Source organism: Protobothrops mucrosquamatus, unplaced genomic scaffold, assembly GCF_001527695.2.
Source record: "Protobothrops mucrosquamatus isolate PMUCROS unplaced genomic scaffold, P.Mucros_1.0 scaffold48, whole genome shotgun sequence".
NCBI classification, from domain to species: Eukaryota; Metazoa; Chordata; class Lepidosauria; order Squamata; family Viperidae; genus Protobothrops; species Protobothrops mucrosquamatus.
Genome location: NW_015386430.1, coordinates 2,473,219 through 2,496,027, shown reverse-complemented (window position 1 = coordinate 2,496,027; position 22,809 = coordinate 2,473,219). Strand labels below are relative to the sequence as shown.

The window sequence follows — 22,809 nt, the reverse complement described above, 5'->3', positions numbered from 1 at the left end:
AATTGTCATATAAACAAAACTGACATTTGCTTTAATGATGCAATGAGAATAATATCTGGAACCCTTAAACCCTTCATGGCTCCACGTTCTTTCTAATTTTGCCTCTCCCGATCTCAGATGACAAACAACAAAGAGTTCAAGAATGGAATAAGATAAATAACCCATCAACTCTTAGAGATCTTCCAGTATATAAAATATTAGACTATCTCTCACTAGGCTTAAATTTAGGAAACCAGTTTTGAATAACATATCACAGTCTTACAATCTAGATGAAAAATGGCAATTAAAATGGGTGACTTTTAATAATCACAACCAAACAGATCACACAGATCCACCAAAATCACTTCTAGGAATGCAGCTCCCTGAAAAATGTGGAGCCACTGAATAGAATCAGGACAGGCCATGCCAGAAATAGGGCAAAGCTCTTTAAGTGGCCAAGAGCCCACAATATGACTCTCGGAACAAACGATAAAAATATATAGCTCTAGAATGTCTACTCAAGGAATTTCAAGGCACATGGGATAATCTCATTGCAGTCACATTAGTCACATAACATCCATCCCATTGCAATTCTATGGCTCCATATTATGGTGATTTTATTATGATTTTATCTTAATTTATTATCTCTATTGTCTACATATCACACACACACACACACACACACACACATACAATATGTTGGTATATATTTGCTAATGCTTTATTTAAACTATATTTTGTATATCAGTGATTGCATGACTTCTGTAGATGCCATACACTAAATAAAATAAATAAATAAATGAGACATATCAGATTAGTAACTACTGTGAAACACACTATAGTAGATAAAATCTACTAAAGAAAGTTTTAACATGCATTAACAGAGAAATGGAAATTTGTAGTCCTCTTAATTTTGTTGTAATGTAACTCTTATCAACACTTACCTTGGCTCTCAAGTTGCCATACATTACTTAAAACTAAATGTTTTTTTAGTACTAGATTGAAGAATGCGCCACCAATTGCAATTTGAAACACACATTTTTTAAAAAATATCAGTTCGTCAGAGACGTACATTTTCTCAATGGGATGTTGGATCTGCAACTCTCAGGACTCTTAACTAGCTGGTAGGGAAATTAAACAGTTACAGCCCTTACACATTTAGATATTGCCCAGTTGTTGATTGATACTGCAGAACACAATGTTGAAATGCATGTAATATATAGTTTTGTTTCAAATAACAGTTTACAGTAAGGATAAAAATCAGAGCTGCCTTATAGTAATATTATTATGGATTATTGCACAATCAGTCTGATGTTTAGACTGGATTTGGCATTTTTATCCACCTTCAAACCAGTTTTTGATTCTTGATGACTGCCTGGACAAGACTGCAGATTCTTGGCAAGATTTTTCAGGAGTGGTTTGCTTTCTTCCTACCATAGGACTGAGAAAAAGTGACTGACCCAAGGTCACCCAGGTGGCTTCATGCCTAGGATGGAAGTAAAACTCACTGTCTCCTGAACTTTAACCTGGCACCTCAACTATCAGCCCAAACTCTCACATATTTCATTATGCTCCTCAGAAGACCAGCCTAAGGCACAAAGGGTAGAATTTTAAAGATTTGCTGGGCAGCCACCACGTTCATTTGATGTAACTCATTATCTCTGAGTGTGCTTCCACACTGCAATTGTTTCATCTCTCTCTCCCCCCCCCCAATAGCATAATGAAGCTGATTAGTAGTCACCGAGAACATTGAAGTATTCCTTCCATGTGTTCAATATAAAAAATTGTAACCAGTATCTAGTGCCAAATTATTGCCATCCAGTAGCTATAACTCCTATTCTTCTATTTAAATAGAATAAGAAACATTTTGCTATTGCTGTTCCCTATTCATACCTTTTTGTTTGTGAAATTGGTGGTTTCTTTGGTAGAAAGCTGAAAACTAATTTATCCCTCTGCTAGATTTCCATAGTTTACTATGAATCTGCAGCAGCTGAATTGTGTTTTTCTATGTAGAGAAGGAGGCTAATTTGAGTTCATGAATCAAAAACACTCTCCAATGGGAAAATAGACCACCCAAAGCTCAACAAAATTAGGGAACTGCAAAGAAATCAACAGTTTTACTCTGGCTTCAAAAAGCTGCATTGCAGCAAGAAAAATCAATTCAGCTTTCAAAACTACCTTATACTATATTTGCATTGACTGTAGTTGTTTCTAAACCAGCACAAATGCTATCCATCTAGCCTATCAATGCCATAGAGATTATTGTGAAACTGAAAGGGAGATGGCCCAAGATATTATAATTATATGATAAGCCTAATAAAATTAAAATGTATGGGCTTTCACTAGATTGGAGATTGTAGAATTGCTGAATTCTTCATTTTGATAAATACCATTTTTCAAAGCCTATTTAGAATTCTTTTTGTCTTCTTTAATATTCAAACAATTTTCTAGAATGGCCCAAGAAACATTTTATCAATGGATATGATGAATGTCTTCTCTTGAGCAAATTTAACTGAAACACTCCAGAGGCAGCTTTGGAATCAAGGATGTTTTTCTCCCCCTCCCTCCTAATTTGCAGACTCAAAATAGTTTTCTGACATACTTCCTAAACTATGTCAGAATAACCCTTCTCTGATCCTGGGTGCACTTGCATCCTAATCATTTGGGGAGGTGTTATTGGAGAATTACAAGACTACTGCTTATATCTGAAAGAGGCAGACTTTTCCAACACCTTGTTAATACAGGCAAGTCTCAGCTTGTTGATTACAAAGAGAGGCAGCATGCACAATCCAGATGAAGTGGTATTACTCCAGACTAAAGCCTGGCTTACTGGTTCAGGTAAATAGCATTAATTAGAGGAAGTAGGAAGCTGTTCTGAATCCTTTCTATATTCTGGATCTGACAATCATTAATATTTCCATTAATAACTCAGAAGGAATACCTATCAAATTTGCCAGATCTGAGTGAAATGCCTAGATTCTTAGGGAAAAGAAACCAGATGCCCAAATATAGGATGGAGATACAAGCTTTGGAAATATTGCGTGTGAATATTGTCAGGTGCAAACAACCGAAGTAGCTCAAGGCTTAGATGAAGAGGTTTCTTTATTGTTGACTCGACTGTACACAAGAATCTTGCAAGACTGCCTGCTTTCTCCTTAGAAAGCCAGATATAGACAAGTGTTTGACTTCATACGCATCCTTCCACCTAATAGAGTCCAACCTGAAATGTATCTTAACTCCCCCCACCAAGACCTCCTTCCTTTTAGCTATTGATTTCACTACATCATGTTCCTGAAACTGTAGTTGATTCCACAAACTAACATAAGTTAGCAATGACTATTACAAATGCATATGTAATGTTTACTATATCAGTAGAGAGACTGTTTCCAAATCACTGAAAGCAATAGTCCCTCTCTTTTCTCCATTGGCCAGAACTCATATTGATATCTATACCTTTAAAAAAAGATTTAGAGAAACTTGTGCAAAGAAGAGCATAAGGATGCTTGAGGGATTAAAACCCAAATCTTAATGATTAAACCTATAGGCAACTGAGCATCTCTGATTTCTAAGGTAGGTATAGCAACCTGATGGTATTATTTGTCCTTAGGCAATTCTATCCTCTCTCCCCCCCCCCCCCGCCAATTGTATTTTAATTATATTTAAATATATTATCATTTAAATAACATAAAAGAAATTAGCATATAGTGAAGCAACACACCAGCTTGTACAACTAGTTTTACTTCCAAGAACAGATACTGAGGGAAGAGGAAAGGAGATGTTGCCTGGGAAGCAATAGGAAACAATTGAACAACAAAGGAGGGAGCCCACAGTTGCTTAATAGCAGAGAACAAACAGGAAAGACACCCCCCACCCCCACGGGCCAAGTAGCTGCAGAAGACTTTTAGACTTGCAAGATTCTGTTAATGTATCCTTACAATAAAATAGAATTGGCTCAGCTGGCCATGTTTCTTCTCTGATGTACTGGAGAACTGACAATATCTGTTCTTGGAAATAAAACTAGTGCACCACATCTGGTAACCCTGCTAGTGACCAGGAATGTTGTCCTATCTCAGTTTGAAGAGTCCTATCAAATCCACAGACAGACACAATCCCCAGTTAGAATTCATTTCTATTTCCACTCCTTATTCTTAAGATATCATCAATTTTTGTTCTGTTTATTCTCAATTTGACCTTTTTTATTAAGTACTTATATAATTTCTGCTTCTTTGAATCTGCTTCAGAATGTAAACTACAATAGGGAGAGAGACTTTTCTGCAAGTTGTGTCTCTTCAAGGCACTGCCCATTGAAGCCAATCCATGTCGTCATTTATGGCCTTTAGGAAGACCTACCAAATTATTTTTTTCCCATGGCATTAACTTTCTTTTGCATTTTTCTTGTTTTAACAGTTTGGGATTGAGGTATTTATTTATTTATTTTTGTATATATTTTATTAATTTTTATAGGATTAGAAATAGGGTAGGGTCGGAGTTAGGGTTGGGGTTAGGATTTTTTTAAATAACATTCTTAATACTTAGCAAACAGCATGTTGTCTGGGTTCATGTATTTAAAAAAACAATGAATAATAATTAATTATCACAAACAATATGTTAATTAATCTCTCTGTAGTCGTCTTCTTACTAGTATACAGTATATTCAATATTACATATCAGGTTCCTTTCTCTCTAACTCGTTTTCCTAGCCATTGATAAAAATTATCCCATATTCTAAAATACACTTAATCTTCTTTCTCTTTTATCTTTAAAGTCAATCTATCCATTTCTGCACACTCTAAAATTTTCTTAATTAGTTCTTATGTTGATAAATTTTCATTTTTCCAATATTGGGCAAATACAATTCTTGCTGCAATTAGTACATGTAAAATTAAATATACGTATATAGTCTTTCTCATAATTTGGTCCTATTATTCCTAATAAAAATAATTCTGGCTTAAAATCTATTTGTATTTTAGTCATTTTCTCCAACCATAAGTGTATATTTGACCAAAATCTTTTAGCTTTAGGCATGTCCACCAGATATGGTAATAAGTACCTGGCTTTTGTTTGCATTTCCAACACTTGTTTGAAGTATTTTTAAACATTTTTGCTAATCTGACTGGTGTTAAATACCATCTGTAAAACATTTTATATAAGTTTTCTTTATATGCCACTGCTTTCATTAATTTAGCATTTCTTTCCCATAATCTTTGCCAGTTTTCTAATTTTATATTATGTCCAAAGTTCTTTGCCCATGTTATCATTGTTTTCTTTACTTGTTCCTCCTCCATCTTTAAGCTTAAGAGATATTTATATCTGATTATATTTAATCAGATTTTTATCTGTTTTTAGCAGTATCTGGTCAAATTCTATCTGTTCTTTATAAAATCCCATTGTTTTAGCATCTTTTTCATATCTCATTTGGATTTGCAAATATGGCAACCTTGATAGATCAGTACCTTGTTCTTGTAAATCTTGTCTGTCTCTCAATTTCCCTTCATTGTCCAAAATATCTTTATAAGTCACAACTTTGTCGTAATTAATTAAATTTGGGTAAGCAAATGCTTCCATTGTTGAAAGCCATCCAGGTATCTTGATATAAATTTTCGCTTTTATTTTTTCTCATTCTAAAAGAAGTGCATTTCTTATAAAGTGGTTTTGAAAGTATCTATGAATTTTATTCTTCCCATACCACAGAAGTTGTAGGTCATGCCCCTCTAGGTATAATAGTCTTTTATCTCTGAGCATTATCCACTCTTTAAGCCATGTTAATATAGTTGCTTGGTAGTATAGCATCCAGTCTGGCAGTCCAAATCCTCCACTTTCTTTCGCTTCTTGTAACATTTTCAGTCTGATTTTAGCTTTTTTTCCTTGCCAGATAAATTTCAGTATTGTTGTATTTAATTGATCAAAAAAGGCTTTTCCCAGTCTTACAGGTATCGTTTGGAATAAAAAGAGTATTTTCGATAAGATATTCATTTTCACTGTTGCTATTCTCCCCAGCATTGAAAGTTGTAAATTGTTCCACTTTTCCAAATCCAACAATCTTGCATAATTGTCTTCTTTTATTGTTACACATCTTGCTGTTAGATAAATTTCCAAATATTTAACTTTTTTAACTATTTGAAGATTTGTTTTTTTTTTTGCTAGTTGGTTTTTTTGTTTTTCTGTTAGATTTTTAGTTAGCACTTTAGTCTTTTCTATGTTTATTTTCAACCCTGCCACTTCAAATTTTTCTATTTTCTCCATGAAGTTTAGTGCTTGTTTCAAGCAGTTCTTCCAATATAAAAACCAAGTCATCTGCAAATGCTTGTAATTTATATTTTTCATCTTTTATCTCCAATCCCTTAATTTCTATATCTTGTCTGATGTTTCTATTCAATACTTCCAGTGTTAGTATAAATAATAATGGAGATAGTGGACATCCCTGTCTTGTGCCTTTTTTAATGTCAAGGTTTTCTGTAAAATATCTATTTACAATTATTTTGGCTTTTTGTTTATAATAAATTGTTTTGATTACATTTATAAAGTTTTCTCCAAAATCCATTTCCTCTAGTTGCTGAAACATAAATTGCCAGTTTACGTTGTCGAAGGCTTTCTGTGCATCAAGAAATATTAAAGCCATCTGTTTCCCTGGATGAATTTCATAGCACTCTAGAACATCTAGAATCATTCTTAAATTATTTTTTAATCTGTCTTTTAGGTAGAAAGCTATTTTGGTCTGTATGTATAAATCTGGTCAAAAATTTCTTTAATCTTTTTGCTATTATTGAGGTGAAAATTTTATAATCTACATTTAATAATGATATTGGTCTATAATTTTTTATTTGTGTTAGATCAGAGTCTTCTTTGGGTATTAGAATAATATTGGCTTCAATCCATGTATTTGGTATTTTAGCTTCCAAAAGTATTTCATTGCACAGTTCTTTCAATATTGGGCTTAGTATATCTTGTAATAATTTATAAAGCTCTATGGGTAATCCATCTGGACCCAGAATCTTATCATTTTTTTGCCTTTTTATAGCCTCTGTAATCTGCATCATTGATATTTTTCCATTTAATATATTTTGAATATTCTCTGAGATTTTTGGTAAGTCTGCTTTTTAAAAAATATTGCTGTATTTTTTGTTTTGAGATTTCCTCTGCATTGTAAAGTATCTTGTAATAGTCTTTGATAATTTTTTTTAATTGTATTATTTTGAAACTGTAATTCACCTTTTGAGTCTTGCAACTTGTTTATCAGTTTTTCCTCTTTTTCTTTTTTCAGTCTATGTGCTAATCATCTCCCCAGTTTATTGGCATTTTCAAAGAAGTTCTATTTAGCCCTTTTAATCTGTTGAACCATTATTTCTGTCTTGGCTAGGTTTAATTTATGTTTTATTATCTCCATTTGCTTCTTAAGTATTTTCTTTTGTGGGTCTATTTGTAATTCTGATTCTAATTTTCTGAATTCTTTCTTCAACTTTAACTGTTGTTGTTTCTTTTCTTTATTCTTTTTAACAGTATAAGTTATAGCCAACCCTCTGAAATATGATTTAGCTGTGTCCCACACATTTTGAAGCAATGTCTCTTCTTTCTTGTTTATTTTGAAAAAAAAAGTCCATTTCCTTTGTCACTAGTTGTATGAATTCTTTTTCTTTCAATATAGATTTGTTCAAGGACCATCTTAATTTTTTCTTGGCTCCTCTCCAGGTCATCTTTATTGGGTTATGATTTGCCCAGATATTAGTTTCTATCTCAATTTCTTGTATCATCATGCTAAGTTCTGAGGATGTCCATATCACATACCATCAGTATCTGTTTTTGATTCATCATTATTTCCACCATTAATATTCTTCCCTCTTCATCTACATAAATTTGTTTTGGGGTCATTGTTTCTTTAATATCTAGAGCTATTCTTCTTTTCTTTTGATGTGCTAATGCAAAGTGAAGTTTACCAATTTTCAGTTGTTCTAACAATTTATAGTATTGTCTCTTAATATGTGTTTCTTGGAGGCAAATTATATCCATTTTTATTTTTGTAGTTGTGTAAAAAAAAATTCCTTTTTGAGGGAGAATTTAGTCCATTTATATTCATTGACAACATCCCACTTTCCCTCTCCATCTCTTTCAATTATATCTAGGTCTTAATCTTCTAATTGATCTTATCTGTCTCTGTTCTGTTGGTCCTGCTCCTTCTTCTATGTATGTATTTTTAATTTCTTCCTCCTCTCTTGGTTTAACTGCTCCTTCTACTGCCATCTCTTCCTGTTTCTTTGTTCAAAATCACCTCCTTCCAAAAATGTTCCATGGTTGTCATAGAATTCCATTGCTTTATTTGGCATATCCAGTCTATATCTTTTCATGTCCCAATAGATTAAAATCCCTTCTGGAATCAGCCATCTGAAATTCACTCCTTTTTCAATTAATTTTCTAGTTAGAAACTGGTATTCTCTTTGGGATTCCCTCTTTTTCTTTGTATTTCAGAGGTTCATCTCTTACTCTTCTCAAAATCTCATCTCTTATAGATCTTTTAAGAAATCTAACATGTACTTCTCTGGGGACTTTATTTCTTCTAGCGTAGTTTGAGTTGACTCGATAGATCTGATCTAATTCTCCTTCCATTTCCTGTTTCCCAATTCTTAATGCATCTGCCAATAATTCCATTATCAGGTCTAGAAGGTCTTCTTCCTTATCTTCTATTATATTTTGAAATTTTAAAAAGTATGAGGCCTTTTCCATTTCCATGACAACTATCGAGTCTTCTAGTTCTCCATTTATTTGCATCAATTTCTGATTTCTGATCAACCTCAGTTGATTTATCTTCTATTTTTTGAATTCTTTGTTGGTTTTTTGTAACCATCTGTTTAAAATTTTCAAATTGAGAGTCCATGTTATTCATATCCTCATGGTTTCTCATTGTAGCTGCCATGTGAGTAGCAATTGCCTCTTGAATTGCTTGTAGCATCGCTTGAGTTTCTTTTTGGAAGTTATTAGCATTTTCTTGTTGGAGCATTGTATTAATTGATCTCTGATAAACTGGACTTACAGAAGCAAAGGAGGGAGCAGAAGTTACTTTTTTTCCAGCTTTAGATAGGTTTGGGATGCTCATCTTTATCTTTTAAACATACTTTATAATCCACCAAGTAAATCAGAATTTGTAATCCAATAGGCTCCTAACAAATAGGAGAGGTAAATAGTAAAAAATAATAGATAATAAAAAAGAACAAAAGGGAAAAAAAGAAAAAAATATACCAAAATTTGTAATCCAAAGTGTTCTGCTAGTAGAAGTTTCTTGTTATTCATTCTGTCAAAATAATTTGTAAAAATTCCAGGTCAAGCTGTATTTGTAATCCAGGAAAGTCAGATGACTTCAAAACAACTTTTATTTATAATTGTAATCCATCCTGTAGAAAAGGGCAATCCAAAAAGATTCTTCTCTTTTCCAGCCACAATCTCCAGGACTATAAATTTCAAGGACAACAAAAAGTTTAAACTATAAGCTGTGTCTGGGCATCTAGCCAAGTTTTAGGGCTCCAGTCAAAACAGCTTGATAAGGTTAAAAAAGTAATGTTAAATGCAGTTCTTAGTTTTGCCACTAGATGTCCATTTGCCACTAGATGTCCTTTCCCACCAAACTTTAAAAAGTTTAGAAAGTTAAAATCCAATGGTTTCCAAATAAGGAATAAAAAAAAATTTATAAATGCAAAAGTTTTCCAAAATATTCTTCTTCTATCCCTCAATTTTCTTCACAATATTATTATAAGTCAGTTTTAATTTCCCCCAAAACTTAAACCATCGCTTATAGTTCAGGAGGGAGGGGTAGAGAGAGAGAAAAAATCATGCCTCCCTAAAGCTTGGGGATTTCTTGCTTTTGGGAGCTTTTTCCAGAACCAGTATTTTTTCAGTTGTAGAGAGGTAAGGAAAATAGTCTCACCCAGATCAGCTGTTTTGCTTTCCACTTGTTTGTGTTTGCTGTCTCCGATGATCAGTAGCTTCTGGCTGACCGCATGCCGATCCTGCGTGCTTCTTTGGATCAAGCGGGTCAGCTACCGCTAGACTCACCTCCTGATCAATATAGGGCTTCATTATACATATATACCGTACTCAGGAGTAAGTTGTCCCGTATTTAACTGGGAAGAGGTTCTGCTTGATACCATAGTTCTTACTCTTGAGTAAATATGTACTTTATGCTCTGCCTTACGCTACAAGGCTACACCATTATGCAAGTGTTTGAGTTCCGGTATCTAGTTATGTTAAGATTAAGATAAATGTTCATATTTAAGGCAAAGCAAAATATAATGCTCTTGCCTCCCGTTTAGAGATCCAAAGCCAGTCAATATCTTTTTAATACCACAGAAAAAAGAAACAGTAAAATCCATTTATTCTTCCTCTTAGGCAACCCATAATGATAATGCATTAAATACCAAAAAAAAATATTCTTTCCTGTTGTACGCTATCCTTTCCTAATGATAGTTTTCTAATGTATGCTGTACATTCTTTATGATAGTTTTCTAATTTATGCTGTACTTTCCTAATTAAAGTTCAGGATGGAACTTTTTGGCAAAATGCTGTCCTTTAGATGTGATGTGAGTATAAGTCCCAGAAATCTACTGGTCATGCTATGGCTTGAAATTCTGGGAATTATAATACTAATATGCCTGAAAAGTGGGAGGATGAGAAAGGTAGTTCTGAATATCTGCATACAGTGGGTTGATTGTTGAATGGAAGATTTTGAACATATTGATACCATTTTGAAGTCTAATTCTGGGCAATGTAAATTAATCCAGTTTCCACATCTGGATTATCTTGGTGGCCTAGGTCAGTGATGGTGAACCTTTTAGAGACCGAGTGCCCAAAAACCGTCCCCCCACCCACTCCGCCCTTGCCCCCGCACCGTCCTCCCACCCTGCCCCGCTATACCCCCGCCCCACCCACCCGCAGGACCACCCACTGCCTCCACAGCCTGCCATAGCACATCGCCCAGGCCGCCCAGCAGCATTATGGCGGCCATTCCCTCCGCCCACGCTCCGCAACATCATCTACATGAGATGGGGCGCGAGGGTGGAGTCTTGTCCCTGCTGCCATGTGCTTGGCTGCGCTGCTATGTGCGGGCCGTGACCGGGGGTAACTCTCCTCCGGGGGGGCTGCTGGTGAGGAGGGGTGTGGTGGGGAGGCGGGGCTGGAGTGATGGCACGTGTGTCCAGAGAGAGGGCTCCAAGTGCTGCCTCTGGCACGCGTGCTATAGGTTCGCCACCACTGGCCTAGGTTAATATATTTTTAATGAATATTATGTAAATTTTTCCAAGTTTTCAAATATTTTATACATATACACATGCACTACTTCAGTTAAAAACAATCTAGTCAACCATTGCTGACTGGTGCATGTACAAGTTCTGCAGAACAGTAGGCATGTACATTGATATAGCAGTTTTTAAAAGTGCTGTTTTGTTTCTGAAGCACATAACATAAATCCTGTTGAATTTCCCAGTGGAACTTCTCTGAAAATACTGGAGATTGATTCTGTCATAGTATCTATGACTAATGAAGATGGAACCTCTCTTATTTTTTACCATTTCTTTCTGTGCTGGTTTTAAAGGGGATGATTACATTTCTTCAGGTTATTAGATAAGAGCTAAATACATTACACTTTCAACAAACTATCTCACATTTAAGATTTAAAGGTCAGACATTTGTTTAAACAGTCAAGCCACTGCAAGAGAGTTGAATTGTAGGTCAACTTTCATTTTGACAAGCTTTCTTGAAAATGCTTTCTTCAATCATATAGAAACTGATTTTTTCCCTTTCCCTTTTAAGTGTGGCTTCATAAAAATATCTGAATATTATCTAACAGCATTAACCAACTGCTTCCTTTTGTAAAGGCAAACTGAATTTTACTATAAGATAAAACTGTTAATTTTCCATAGTAAGTGAATAGGAATTTCTTATTCAACAATAGCTTTAGCATCTCTTTTATAGAAATTTCTTAATTTGTATAGCAGTTGTCAAATAATGAATAACTAACTAATAAATAACTAAATACTGATAATACAATACCATTTATCATATTATCCCCACCTCTGGTTGGTTTTTCGAACACACAGCTTGGCCAATTATTTGCATTTATATCGCTAAATACAATGTTAGGAAAATTACCTCTTAGCCCCAAGGAGCTGAGAAATTACTTCTCTGTATAGTGGCCTTAAAGTGCATTATATTCCAGGCAATTCCGTTCTGTTTTTGTTTTAATAAGATATCTCAACCCATCGCTTTGTTGACATTCTCTACATGAAACAGAACAGTTGGTTGGGTCAATTAACCTGATCTGTTTTAATAATTTTAAATAATTATTTAAATAATTTTTAAAAAATTCTTTCAAATATATGCAGAGATAGCACAGTGTTTTAGGAATTTTATTAAGAGTTTTAATAACAGCAGAGAGGAGTTGCACTCATGGAAGATCCAGAACACATCTTTCAGTTAATTGTCAAATTATGCATAGCCCCAACGTTTCCTTATATTTGGAATGCATCTCTAATATTTGTTTCAAAATGTGCTTTAAAATTGCATTTACTGTATATTCCGAATATTACCCTATTCCATAAGATTCCAGGTGGTTAACAATCATAAAAACTTATAAAAACAAAACAGAACAAAACTACAAAACAATTAAATCCCGATTCCTGCAAAAACAAGTAAAAAAAAAAAAAAGAGTCAGCAGAAAATAATGAATTTCCAATCATCATCCCTGTAAAGCAGGGGTGTCAAACTACCAGCTTGCGGGCTGGTTTCATCATACCGAAGCTGTGTCCACTCCATTGCTGGCAATGCAAAAAGAATTGTGATATGTCGCAACACATCACGTGACATGGCAAGTTTGACACCCATGCTATAAAGGCAACAGCCTGCTATTTCCCAAAGGCTTAAAGAACAAAGCAGTTTGCATTGTTTTCCTGAATGATTTAGATTCACTGAAATACAGATTGCTTCAGTCAGGATGATTAATGTTAATTATTTCAAGGGGTTAACGCTATACAAGGTTAAATAAGAATATACAGGTAATCCTTGACTTACAACAGTTCATATAGTGACCGTTTAAAGTTACCACAGCGCTGAAAAAAGGGATTTATAACCATTTTTCACACTTATGACCGTTGCAGCATGGCCCCAGGGTCACGTGATTTACATTCAGATGCTTGACAATATTTATGATGGTTGCAATGGCTTGGGGGTCATGTGACCATCTTTTGCAACCTTCTGACAAGCAAAATCAATGGGGAAGCCTTTGTAAATGTGCTTCTGGCAAGCAAAGTCAATGTGCTCACTTAAACAACCATGTTACTAATTTAACAACTGCAGTGATTCACTTAACAAATGTGGCAAGAAAAATTGTAAGGCCAAAAGACACTTAACAATTTTTTTAATTAGCAACATAAATTCTGGGCTCAATTGTGGTTGTAAGGAGGACTATCTGTACTGTATCTCTAATTAGCAACTAGCTACAGGATGGTGAATCAAATGAGCAAGTTTTCTTACAATTCCAGTACGAAGACATAATTTGTTAATCAGTTTCTGTGATGAAATATGCCACAATTCAACCAGAGATGGGTTTGGTTAAGTAACATTGCTATATGCTGTAAGACTTTCTCATCTCTTTCTGTTTTTAGATAACCAAGCTGAAAATTGACAGCAACCCTTTTGCTAAAGGATTCAGGGATTCTTCCAGACTCACAGATATTGAGAGGTAATGAGGATCTGTTGTATATATGGATAGATTCTAAAGGGAATGCTAAATTGTCCCATGTATCATTTCTGGTCTTGGCTGTAAATATAAATCTTCCAGGTTTTCTCAGGGAACATTTTCAAAGAAGTGACACATCTTGCACGTGCTCAATAAATTGTGATAAAAGTTGCTTCTAAGCAGCATAGACAGTATGTGTTCTCTTATAATGGTTATATCAAAGCAATAAGAATGTGTTCACTGATGCATCTTGACTGTTTTTATGTAATCTGTTTATCTGTATGTGTGAATAAAAGACAAGTGAGGGCAAGCTAATCACATATTTTAAATGATATGATTGCCGATTTGTGGTACTATGTAAGATTGCTTGGCTTTGATTCAACAAAGTGTTTGATGTCATTGAGAAAACAGTTTTCCTGACTGAAGTAAGAAGTCAATAAATCAGTTTGCTATTTTATATCTTCTAGCCATTTCAAAAGCTGCAAGAGGCTTCCACTCTTCCACTCATGTATTGTAGTCATGTAAAAACTTTTTCGGATAACAAACTAGAGGCATTGAAAGAAGATGCTTTATATGTATAGCACCTACCCCAAAACATTGAGCTACTGAACTTCCAGAAGCTGTGTTTTTCGGTGAAACCAGTTTATCAGAGAAACCTGGTCTACCCAACTATGGGACGCAGTATACTGTTTCCGCTTCTGCCTTTCAGTCCCAATCTAGGACACAGGCAATCACTTCTAAATTTAATTCTAAATTTAAATTTAACACAGTTCCAGAAGCTGTTTTGAAGAGAAGTAACATAGTAGCTTTCTTTAAAAATAAAAGGGGTAAATTCATGCAGCAGCTTTGAATCTGTGCTTAGATAAACTTTTCTTAAATATTGTTGAATCCTTCTGCAGCATGCACATTCATAAAAAGTTCATAATTCGTGATGTCTTAATTGAATCTAGGAATTAGCTAAGAAGCAATGATTGTTCCTTTTATTGTGTAGATTTTAAACATGACAATAATAGAACAAAACCAAATCTTATAAGGTAATGTTTTCAGTTGCAGCCAAAAGTATCACAAAATCTTGTATGAGCATTCGTTAAAATCTATAATATATTTAAAATATAGTCTTCTTTTTATGAACCACATTTTTGGATCATTGAATAGTAGTTTCAGATTCTTTCAAACAATTGTTTCTGCTTTACATAAATAGACCAGTCAAGATCTTTATTTCAGTGACTACATAAATAGAATTGCTTTCACCTATGTCCTTCAGCTTCTAATGAAGATAAGCAACCAGCTTAGAAGCCTCTGCTATTTTTTCCAAAATCTTCAATGAGTATATAATTTTAGAGACAGTAACATAAAAATTGTTTTTAAATGCAGACTACAAATAAATTCCCAATAATTACTCTGAAATAAATCTAACATAGATTATTTATTTATTTACGGTCCAAGACTAAGTTACAGAATTTAAAATACTGTTTGCCATTAATACATGTACAGTAGATATGTAAAAGGAAGAAACCTTATAAAAACTTTTTCCTGAAAATATCAAACGGTTTCTATAAGCTAAAGCTATAAATTAAAAAGAAGAAGCTATTGGCTTCAAAACACTCACATATTGATTATTTCAATCTCCCTGTGATGAGTGAAATTTATCATACTTAATTTTAAAATTCAGCTAAAATAGATTTTACTGAAAAATGATCCATAAATCTAACAAATAGGACACAGTAGGAAATATCTTTTCTATGCACATATTATATGTAGTAAAAGCAATGGATTACAATGTCAATACATTCCTTGAATGATGGACCTTGAGGACAGCCTGCAGAGTTAATAAGATCTCCAACGCTACTTTTGGAAACAAGCAATATTATAAATTTCATTTATATGACTTAGCAAAGGTTGTTAGCAGATTGACTCCCCACCTTGAAAACTAAATGTTTAAGTTGCCCTTGTAATCAGAAAAATCAATTTTATGAATAAGTTTCCTAAGGCAAAACCCCTTTTATGTTATCAATTGTTTGGAACATTAGCTTGTTTTCTTTGCTATGCAAAATATCCCGCAGAACTCTTATTAATCATAAGCAGTGAGACTTTGGGTTGACCTAAATAGTGTGAATGTGGGACAAAGCTTCATATTTAATTTCCAGATATTTAAGTCTGCTTTTTCCCCCTAACTAGCCTTTAGGGAGGGAAGCAAATCAGATCAATTGATCTTTAGAGACCCAAAGAAATTAAATTAGGCTGGAGTCAGTTACTGCACTAAACCATCTAGTAATTGGATTGCTCCTTGTAACTGATTGAAAACAGCTTCCATCTGCAGCAATATAGGCTGGGCTTTGGTACAACAAATCTGAGAGAAAAACACATATTTTTATGACATGATGACAGACATTGCACTTTTCTAGCTTAATTGAATATGGTTTTATAAATACATGACTCTAACAATTTCAATTGTGTCATTTCAAATTTACAGTCTCAGTCAGACCTTAATTTAAAGTAAGGCTCCACTTTGGAATTTTTGAAATGTATTGTCAATATCAGGGCTTAATTATGGACTACTTCAAATAATGATGAAAAGAAAGAAAGTACTCATCAATATCTCCAGAAACCTTCCTCTTTATTAGTGAATACAGTATATTTAACAGATTAAGATAAGCTCCCATAGAATTGGTTCCAGAGGGGATCTGCTCACAATATACAAAACAGAATTTTTGTTTTACCTGTAAAGTCGGATAAAACACTGGTTTCTGTTCAGTGCTAGGTAGCATTTTGCCTAGTTCAGGTGGTGCTTGTCTCACTAGGCTAGGGCTTTCGGCAGAATTACTTCATAAGAATGCTTAAAGAGTACTCAGGATTTATGATAATGATTGCAAATTTTATGTTCTTTAAAGAAATTATTTAATTTATTATTTTGATCCAAAACTCACAGTGGCAAATAACAACAATAAGCAAAGAAAAGAGAAACAAAGGTCGACAGACATTTTTATTATTTCTAATTATTTATAATATTCTGTAATATTGTATATTCCATTCTCAGTAAAAATAATATATTCAAATTAATTATTCATAATTCTCTATTTGCATCCATGATTTGTATATTTTTTCTTTATTTAATTAAAGTAAACATTATAACAGATATGCTTCATAAAAAACCTTCAGGTTTGATATCCTCTATACCAGTGGTGGCGAACCTATGGCACGGGTGCCAGAGGCGGCACTCAGAGCCTTCTCTGTGGGCACGCGCACTGTCGCCCCAGTCCTAGGCCTTCAGCTTGGTTTTATAAAATCTTTTTGCTTTAGGCCTCCGCCGCCATGTGCAAATAAAAAAAGGTTCAATCAATCAGTCAATTTCAACTTCTCATGGGGGAAAAAAAGATCTTGCCAAGTTGGAATTGATTGAACTTTTTAGTCCCACCCAGTCTGCCGTTACCGCCGCAGCCACGCCCACCCAATGGGCCACACCCACCCAATGGGCCACATCCACCCGGCACTCGATGATGCATAAGTGGATTTTGGGTTGCAGTTTGGGCACTCGGTCTCTAAAAGGTTCGCCATCACTGCTCTATACCCTATCAACATATGGGAATAAATAAACTTTCTGAAGTAGATTTTTTTCCACTTTTCTTTGCCATCTAAAGAGTTGTTTTTCAACTATTCAATATGATAATGCATAGAAAAGTAATACAATTTTTATCATAGTTACCTGGTCTTTTTGAGTTAGATCTAATTTTCCCCCATTAAGCTATATTTTTAAGAATTGCAAACAAAACCACAGAAGAATTGACTTGTCTGAAATACACTTGTGTAATTCTTTGCTATTGGAATATCTATTGGAATATCTAAAGATGAATATTCATGGTGCTTTGAAGACCTGCTGATTTTGAAGGGGAACTTATAAATCACAAATCCAGATTTAGCAAAATATACTTTAATATTGCTATCTCACCAAATTCCAATAATTAATATTTTCAGGATTCTGTTTTCAATGGATTTGATAGTAAATAAGTATAATATTATTCACAATACAAATTCAAGCAAGTTTCTTTAACTTGAATCAAGAACCTGCCCCGCCTCATTCTTTCATTTAGTCCATGATCTGCACCCAAAGTTCCATAGTCAGAATAAATGATAAAGGACCTTATAGGATGGCCTGGTTTTACTCCTGTATAGGGATAGGAATTCAAATTATTTATCCCCATAATCATAGATACATTAAAAATTAGATTAAATTGATATGCCTTTAACACATCTTTCAGATAAATACAGTTTACCAAATGGAAGGACTTACAGATATTTAAACTATAGAGACATAATTGAAATAGTTCTTCAAGTTGAAGAATTATGTTCAAAACATCCAAATTAGTGTGACAATACACATAGCAGGTAGAAAAACATTTGGTAAGTATGTCTACGGAAATTCTCAATCATCCAGGACCTGGTTGTCTCAAAGACGCTTTTCAAAAGTATCTTTGAAGTCAGGACTGAAGAAGCTTCTTGGATGAGAAGCAAAATGTTTTCAAGGAAAAAACAAAGAAAGTCCAGATGCCTTTTGAAAAGCACCTTTGGTACATTTGGTCAGTATATAATTTTCTATATTTATCTCTCTTACATTGATAGTCAGAAATGAGTTAAAGAGGTCCATTAGGCTAGGAATAGAACAGTATAATTCACCAATTTATGATTTCCAGAATAAAGATTTTTTTCCCTGTCTTGGCAAAATTATCTTTTGTCACTTCATTATTGTTAATCTGAAATAAAGATGTGTATTTCTCATTTTCCATATCCATATCTGTGATTATAAAACTAAGTTTGAATTAATTTTTTTGCTGCAATGAAACATGGAAAGCTCAGAGAAGCTTTAAAAATTGCTCACCCCTTTCTCATCTGGCCATGAAGCTCATATCAAAACAAAGAAAAAAAAATAGCTGGGTTTCTTCTTCAAAGCCAAACCCAGCCAAGGAATCATATAAACAGTGAAATCAGAATTTAGGTACACATTCTTGTTCTGTTTCAGGAAAAGAGGCATTGAGACGAAGCAACGAGTTCCATTAGCTCTCCTTTATTGCAACAACAACAGAACAGGTTTTAAAATGGTGCGGCCCCCTTTTATAGCCCCCTGCACAATGCCTTGCTGGCCAATCATTGCAAGGCTGGGAGCAGCCTTTCTTGTCCCGGGCATCCACATGATCTGCCTGGGCCAATCGCTGCAGCCTGTGCCTGTGTTTGGAGCAATAGCTGAAGCCTGGGGATGTTGGAGAGACCATGGTCCACAATCGTAATTGTGGTCCTCCTCCCCGCCAAGAGCAGAGCTAGGAGTGGAAGAGTTGCTGGGAAGCCTCCAGCGCAGTTGGTCAATGTGACGTCGGATCACACGACCATCGTCCAAGACCACTTCATATGACAGCGGCCCAGAGACCTTGCATACCACTGCTGTGACCCAGAGATGTCCTGGTCCATAGTTCCTTGCCCAGACCGGATCTCCCACTTGTAGTCTCCTAGGTGCCCGCGGCTGTGACACCTGTGAAGCCACCCGGTCTGGGTGCAATCTGTCCAGTTTCGTGATGAGGCAGCAACCCCAGCGGAGTTCAGCTGGGCCCTTTCCAGTAGCTGTGCAAGGCGTGGTGCGGTGGCAAAGAAGAAAGTCCGCTAACCTGTGATGCCAGGTCCCGTGCATGATCCTCTTTAAGGCATCCTTGGTTGTGCGCACCATTCGTTCAGCCTGTCCGTTGGAAGCTGGATGGAATGGTGCAGATATGGCATGCCGGATCATGTTGGCCTGGGCTCAGACGATGTGAATTGGGGCCCGTTGTCGGAGACAAGGACATCTGGAAGTCCATGTGCGGCGAAGATCCCTCTCAGCACCTGGATGGTCCTAGCAGTGGTAGTGGAGGAGACAGGCATTACCTCTAGCCACTTGGAATGGCTGTCCACGAGAATTAAGAATTGCCCCTGAAAGGGCCCAGCATAGTCGATATGGACCCTCGACCATGGGGTATGAGTCTCCTCCCACCTATGAACTGGGGCCTGGGGCATCTCCGGCCTTGACTGTTGACAAACAGTGCACCCGTGGACCTGGGCCTCAACGTCTTTGTCGAGCCCAGGCCACCAAAGATGGCTGCGCACTAACGCCTTCATCCGGACTATTCCTGGATGTCCCTCATGCAGAGACTGCAGGACTCTAGTCCTCAATGAGGTTGGGATTACTACCCGGCTACCCCATAGGACACACCCCTTGAAGGTGGAAATCTCGTGCTTCCTCTGCCAAAAGCTCTGGAATTCTGTGCCTGGACATGTGTCAGGCCATCCAGACAACGCCCAGGTCAGCACGCATGTTAGCGTGTGATCGGTGGCTGTTTCTGCAGCCACGTCCCTAGCACTGAGGGGAGATTCAGGTAAGTCCTGAATTGACAGGATGTGGTTGGCAGGTGCTGGATCTGCCTCTATCTGCTGTAATGGCAACCTGCTGAGACCATCTGCATGACCCATTTCTTTGCCTGGCTTGTGAACCAATGTATGATCATATGCAGACAGGAAGATAGACCACCTCAGCATTCGTGGGGATATTATGTGTGGGGTTTGTTTGTTCGTTGTGAACAACCCCAGCAGTGGCTTATGGTCTGTAAAGACCGTGAAGTGGCGGCCATATATAAAGTCATGGAACTTCTTTATGCCAGCCATTATGGCTAAGGCTTCCCTATCTATCTGTGCATAATTGCGTTTAGCTGATGATAGGGTTCTAGAGTAGTATGCTATTGGGACTTGTGTTCCATCAGCCTTCAAGTGACTTAACACAGCCCCAATCCCATAAGGGGACGCATCACAGGCGATGCACACTGGCAAGTTCTCACTGAAGTGCGCGAGGACCGCATTTGAAGAGAGCAAGGCCTTGACCTCTTTGAAGCTCTTTTCATGTACTTGTGTCCACTGCCAAGGGGCCTGTTTGTCCAAGAGCCGGTGTAACAGCTCAGCCACTGCAGCCTTGTGAGGAAGGAATGAGTGGTAAAAATTTAGCAGTCCCAGAAAGGCCTGAAGTTCGCCCTTGGATTTGGGACTTGGGGCATGCTGAATTGCTTGCACGAACCTAAGTCGTCCCACCTACGGGACTCGTAGTTACGCCTTAGGATCTTTGAGGCACCTCCATTGGGGCTAGAACGTGAACAGAACGAATTCGAAGTCGGGGCGAACCGCCTTTGCATCGTTTTGCCGAGAGTCGGAAAGCCGATTTAACAGTCGACTCAGGGGTCGCTACTCCTGTAGCACAAAGTACGGGCAAACGCCAGGGATATTTTCGAGCGTTCGCTCCATTACACTCTGGAAGATGCCAGGGGCCACGTTTACTCCAAATTGCAATCTTTTTACCTTTTTACCCTGTGAGTCACTATAGTTTGGGCCTCGGCTGTTTCCTCATCAACTGGCAATTGTTGATAGGCCTGAGCCAGGTCAAGCTTAGCAAAGATCTGGCCTCCCTTGAGGGAGGCTAGAATGTGACTGACCACTGGTACTGGGTACGAATGCTGCTGCAGTGCTTTGTTAAGCGTGCACTTGTAGTCCGCACAGATTCGGACTTCACCATTGGCCTTCAGTGGTGTAATTATGGGCGTTTCCCATGGACTACTGTCCACAGGCTCTAAGATACTCTGCTGAATCAGTTTATCCAGCTCTGCATCTATTTTACCCTTTAAAGCAAAGGGCACCTTGCGTGGCTTGATTTTAATGGGGGCTATGGCTGGGTCTAGCCTCAGAGAAATAGGAGGGCCTTTGTAGGAGCCAAGTTCTGGATTAAACACACCTTCAAACTCCTTGCAGACCCCAGTCAGGCCTGTTGTTTGCACGCTGTTTATTCCAGTCACCTGAATCCCCAGGGCCTCAAACCAGTCGAGTCCAATGAGACTCGTGCGGTCTCCACCAACCACAACTACATCCAGTAGCCCCTCAAAATTCCTACGCTGCACCTTGAGTGTGACCTCCCCCCTCACATTGACTCTGGAATTTTGGAAATCTGTGAGGATGAGATTTGACGGCCTGAGTTTCACCCGTAGGCCGCTTCTGCTGCAGACCTTGTTAAAGGTATCTAGGGAGATGATTGATAGAGCAGACCCAGTGTCCAGCTCCATCGACAAGGGGACCCCTTGCAACTTCATGTCGATGTGAAGCTTCTTCCTAAGTGGCCTGTGGACCCCCGTTCTAAAAATGTTCCTACGTGATGCGCAGAAGCCCACCCTGTTCTGGCTGGGGAACCTGATATCTTTCTGAGGCAATTCTTCTGGGTAACGTTCCTTCTGGCGACCCAAACAGACGGAGGCAATGTGGCCTTGCCTACCACAGACCCTGCAGATGGTGGAGCGAAAACAGCAGTCTGCGCGGCGATGGCGGCCTCCACACCCGATGCACCGAGGGGGTGATGCTGGCTGGGCCTTCCCTCCTGGCTGGGCCTTCCTTCCGTGAGGCCTTCTCCCTGGAGTCTGATGCAGCCGGTCCACTTCCAATTCTGGATCCTGTTTGGATTCTTCATGAGCAACCTCTTGATGGACGGTGGCTGGAACTTGAGGGGGCTTGGAGAGCCGCAAGGCCTTCACAGCTCTGCCTGCTGCTTCATCGGCTGAAACTTCCCTCAGGGCATCTTGGAACGTGAGGCCTTCCTTTGTGAAGAGCTTCTGCTGCAACTCCCGGCTTTGCAGGCCACAGACCAGCCGGTCCCTCAGTCTCTCTTCCAAGTCTTTGAACTGACAGGGCCTAGCTGCTTGTCGCAAGTCCGCAACAAACTCTGCTGCAGACTCACCAGGCCTCTGGTCCCTCTACTCGAATGCGTGTCACCAGGCAATCACTGAGAGCTTGGGTTCAAAACGCTCTCAAAGCATCCTCATCAAATCTGTGTAGGTGATTGATTCCAGTGGTGCTGGGGCGACCAGATTCTCCACAATCTCGAAGGTCTCTTGCCCACACACACACAGCAGCGTGGCAGCTTTGAGGCCATCTTCTCAAATTTGATTCACCCGGAGGTAGTTCTCTACCCAGGCCACGTACGAGCTCCAGCGTTCTGGGTGAGCTGTGTCAAATTCTGCAAGCCGGCCTATCTTTGCCATCGTTTCAGCCCAGGAACTTCGTCCACGCCTCCT

At 37.5% G+C, this 22,809-nt stretch overlaps 1 protein-coding gene across 1 annotated transcript in view; it reads left to right on the top strand.

The window, feature by feature from the left end:
- The window catches only part of TBX20 (T-box 20), a 52,330-nt gene that overhangs the window by 19,037 nt on the left and 10,484 nt on the right, over positions 1 to 22,809 (top strand). The window contains exon 6 of the mRNA XM_015811777.1: positions 13,620 to 13,696. Within this exon, the coding sequence (XP_015667263.1) occupies positions 13,620 to 13,696 (77 nt within the window). The remainder of the gene's footprint in view (positions 1 to 13,619; positions 13,697 to 22,809) is intronic.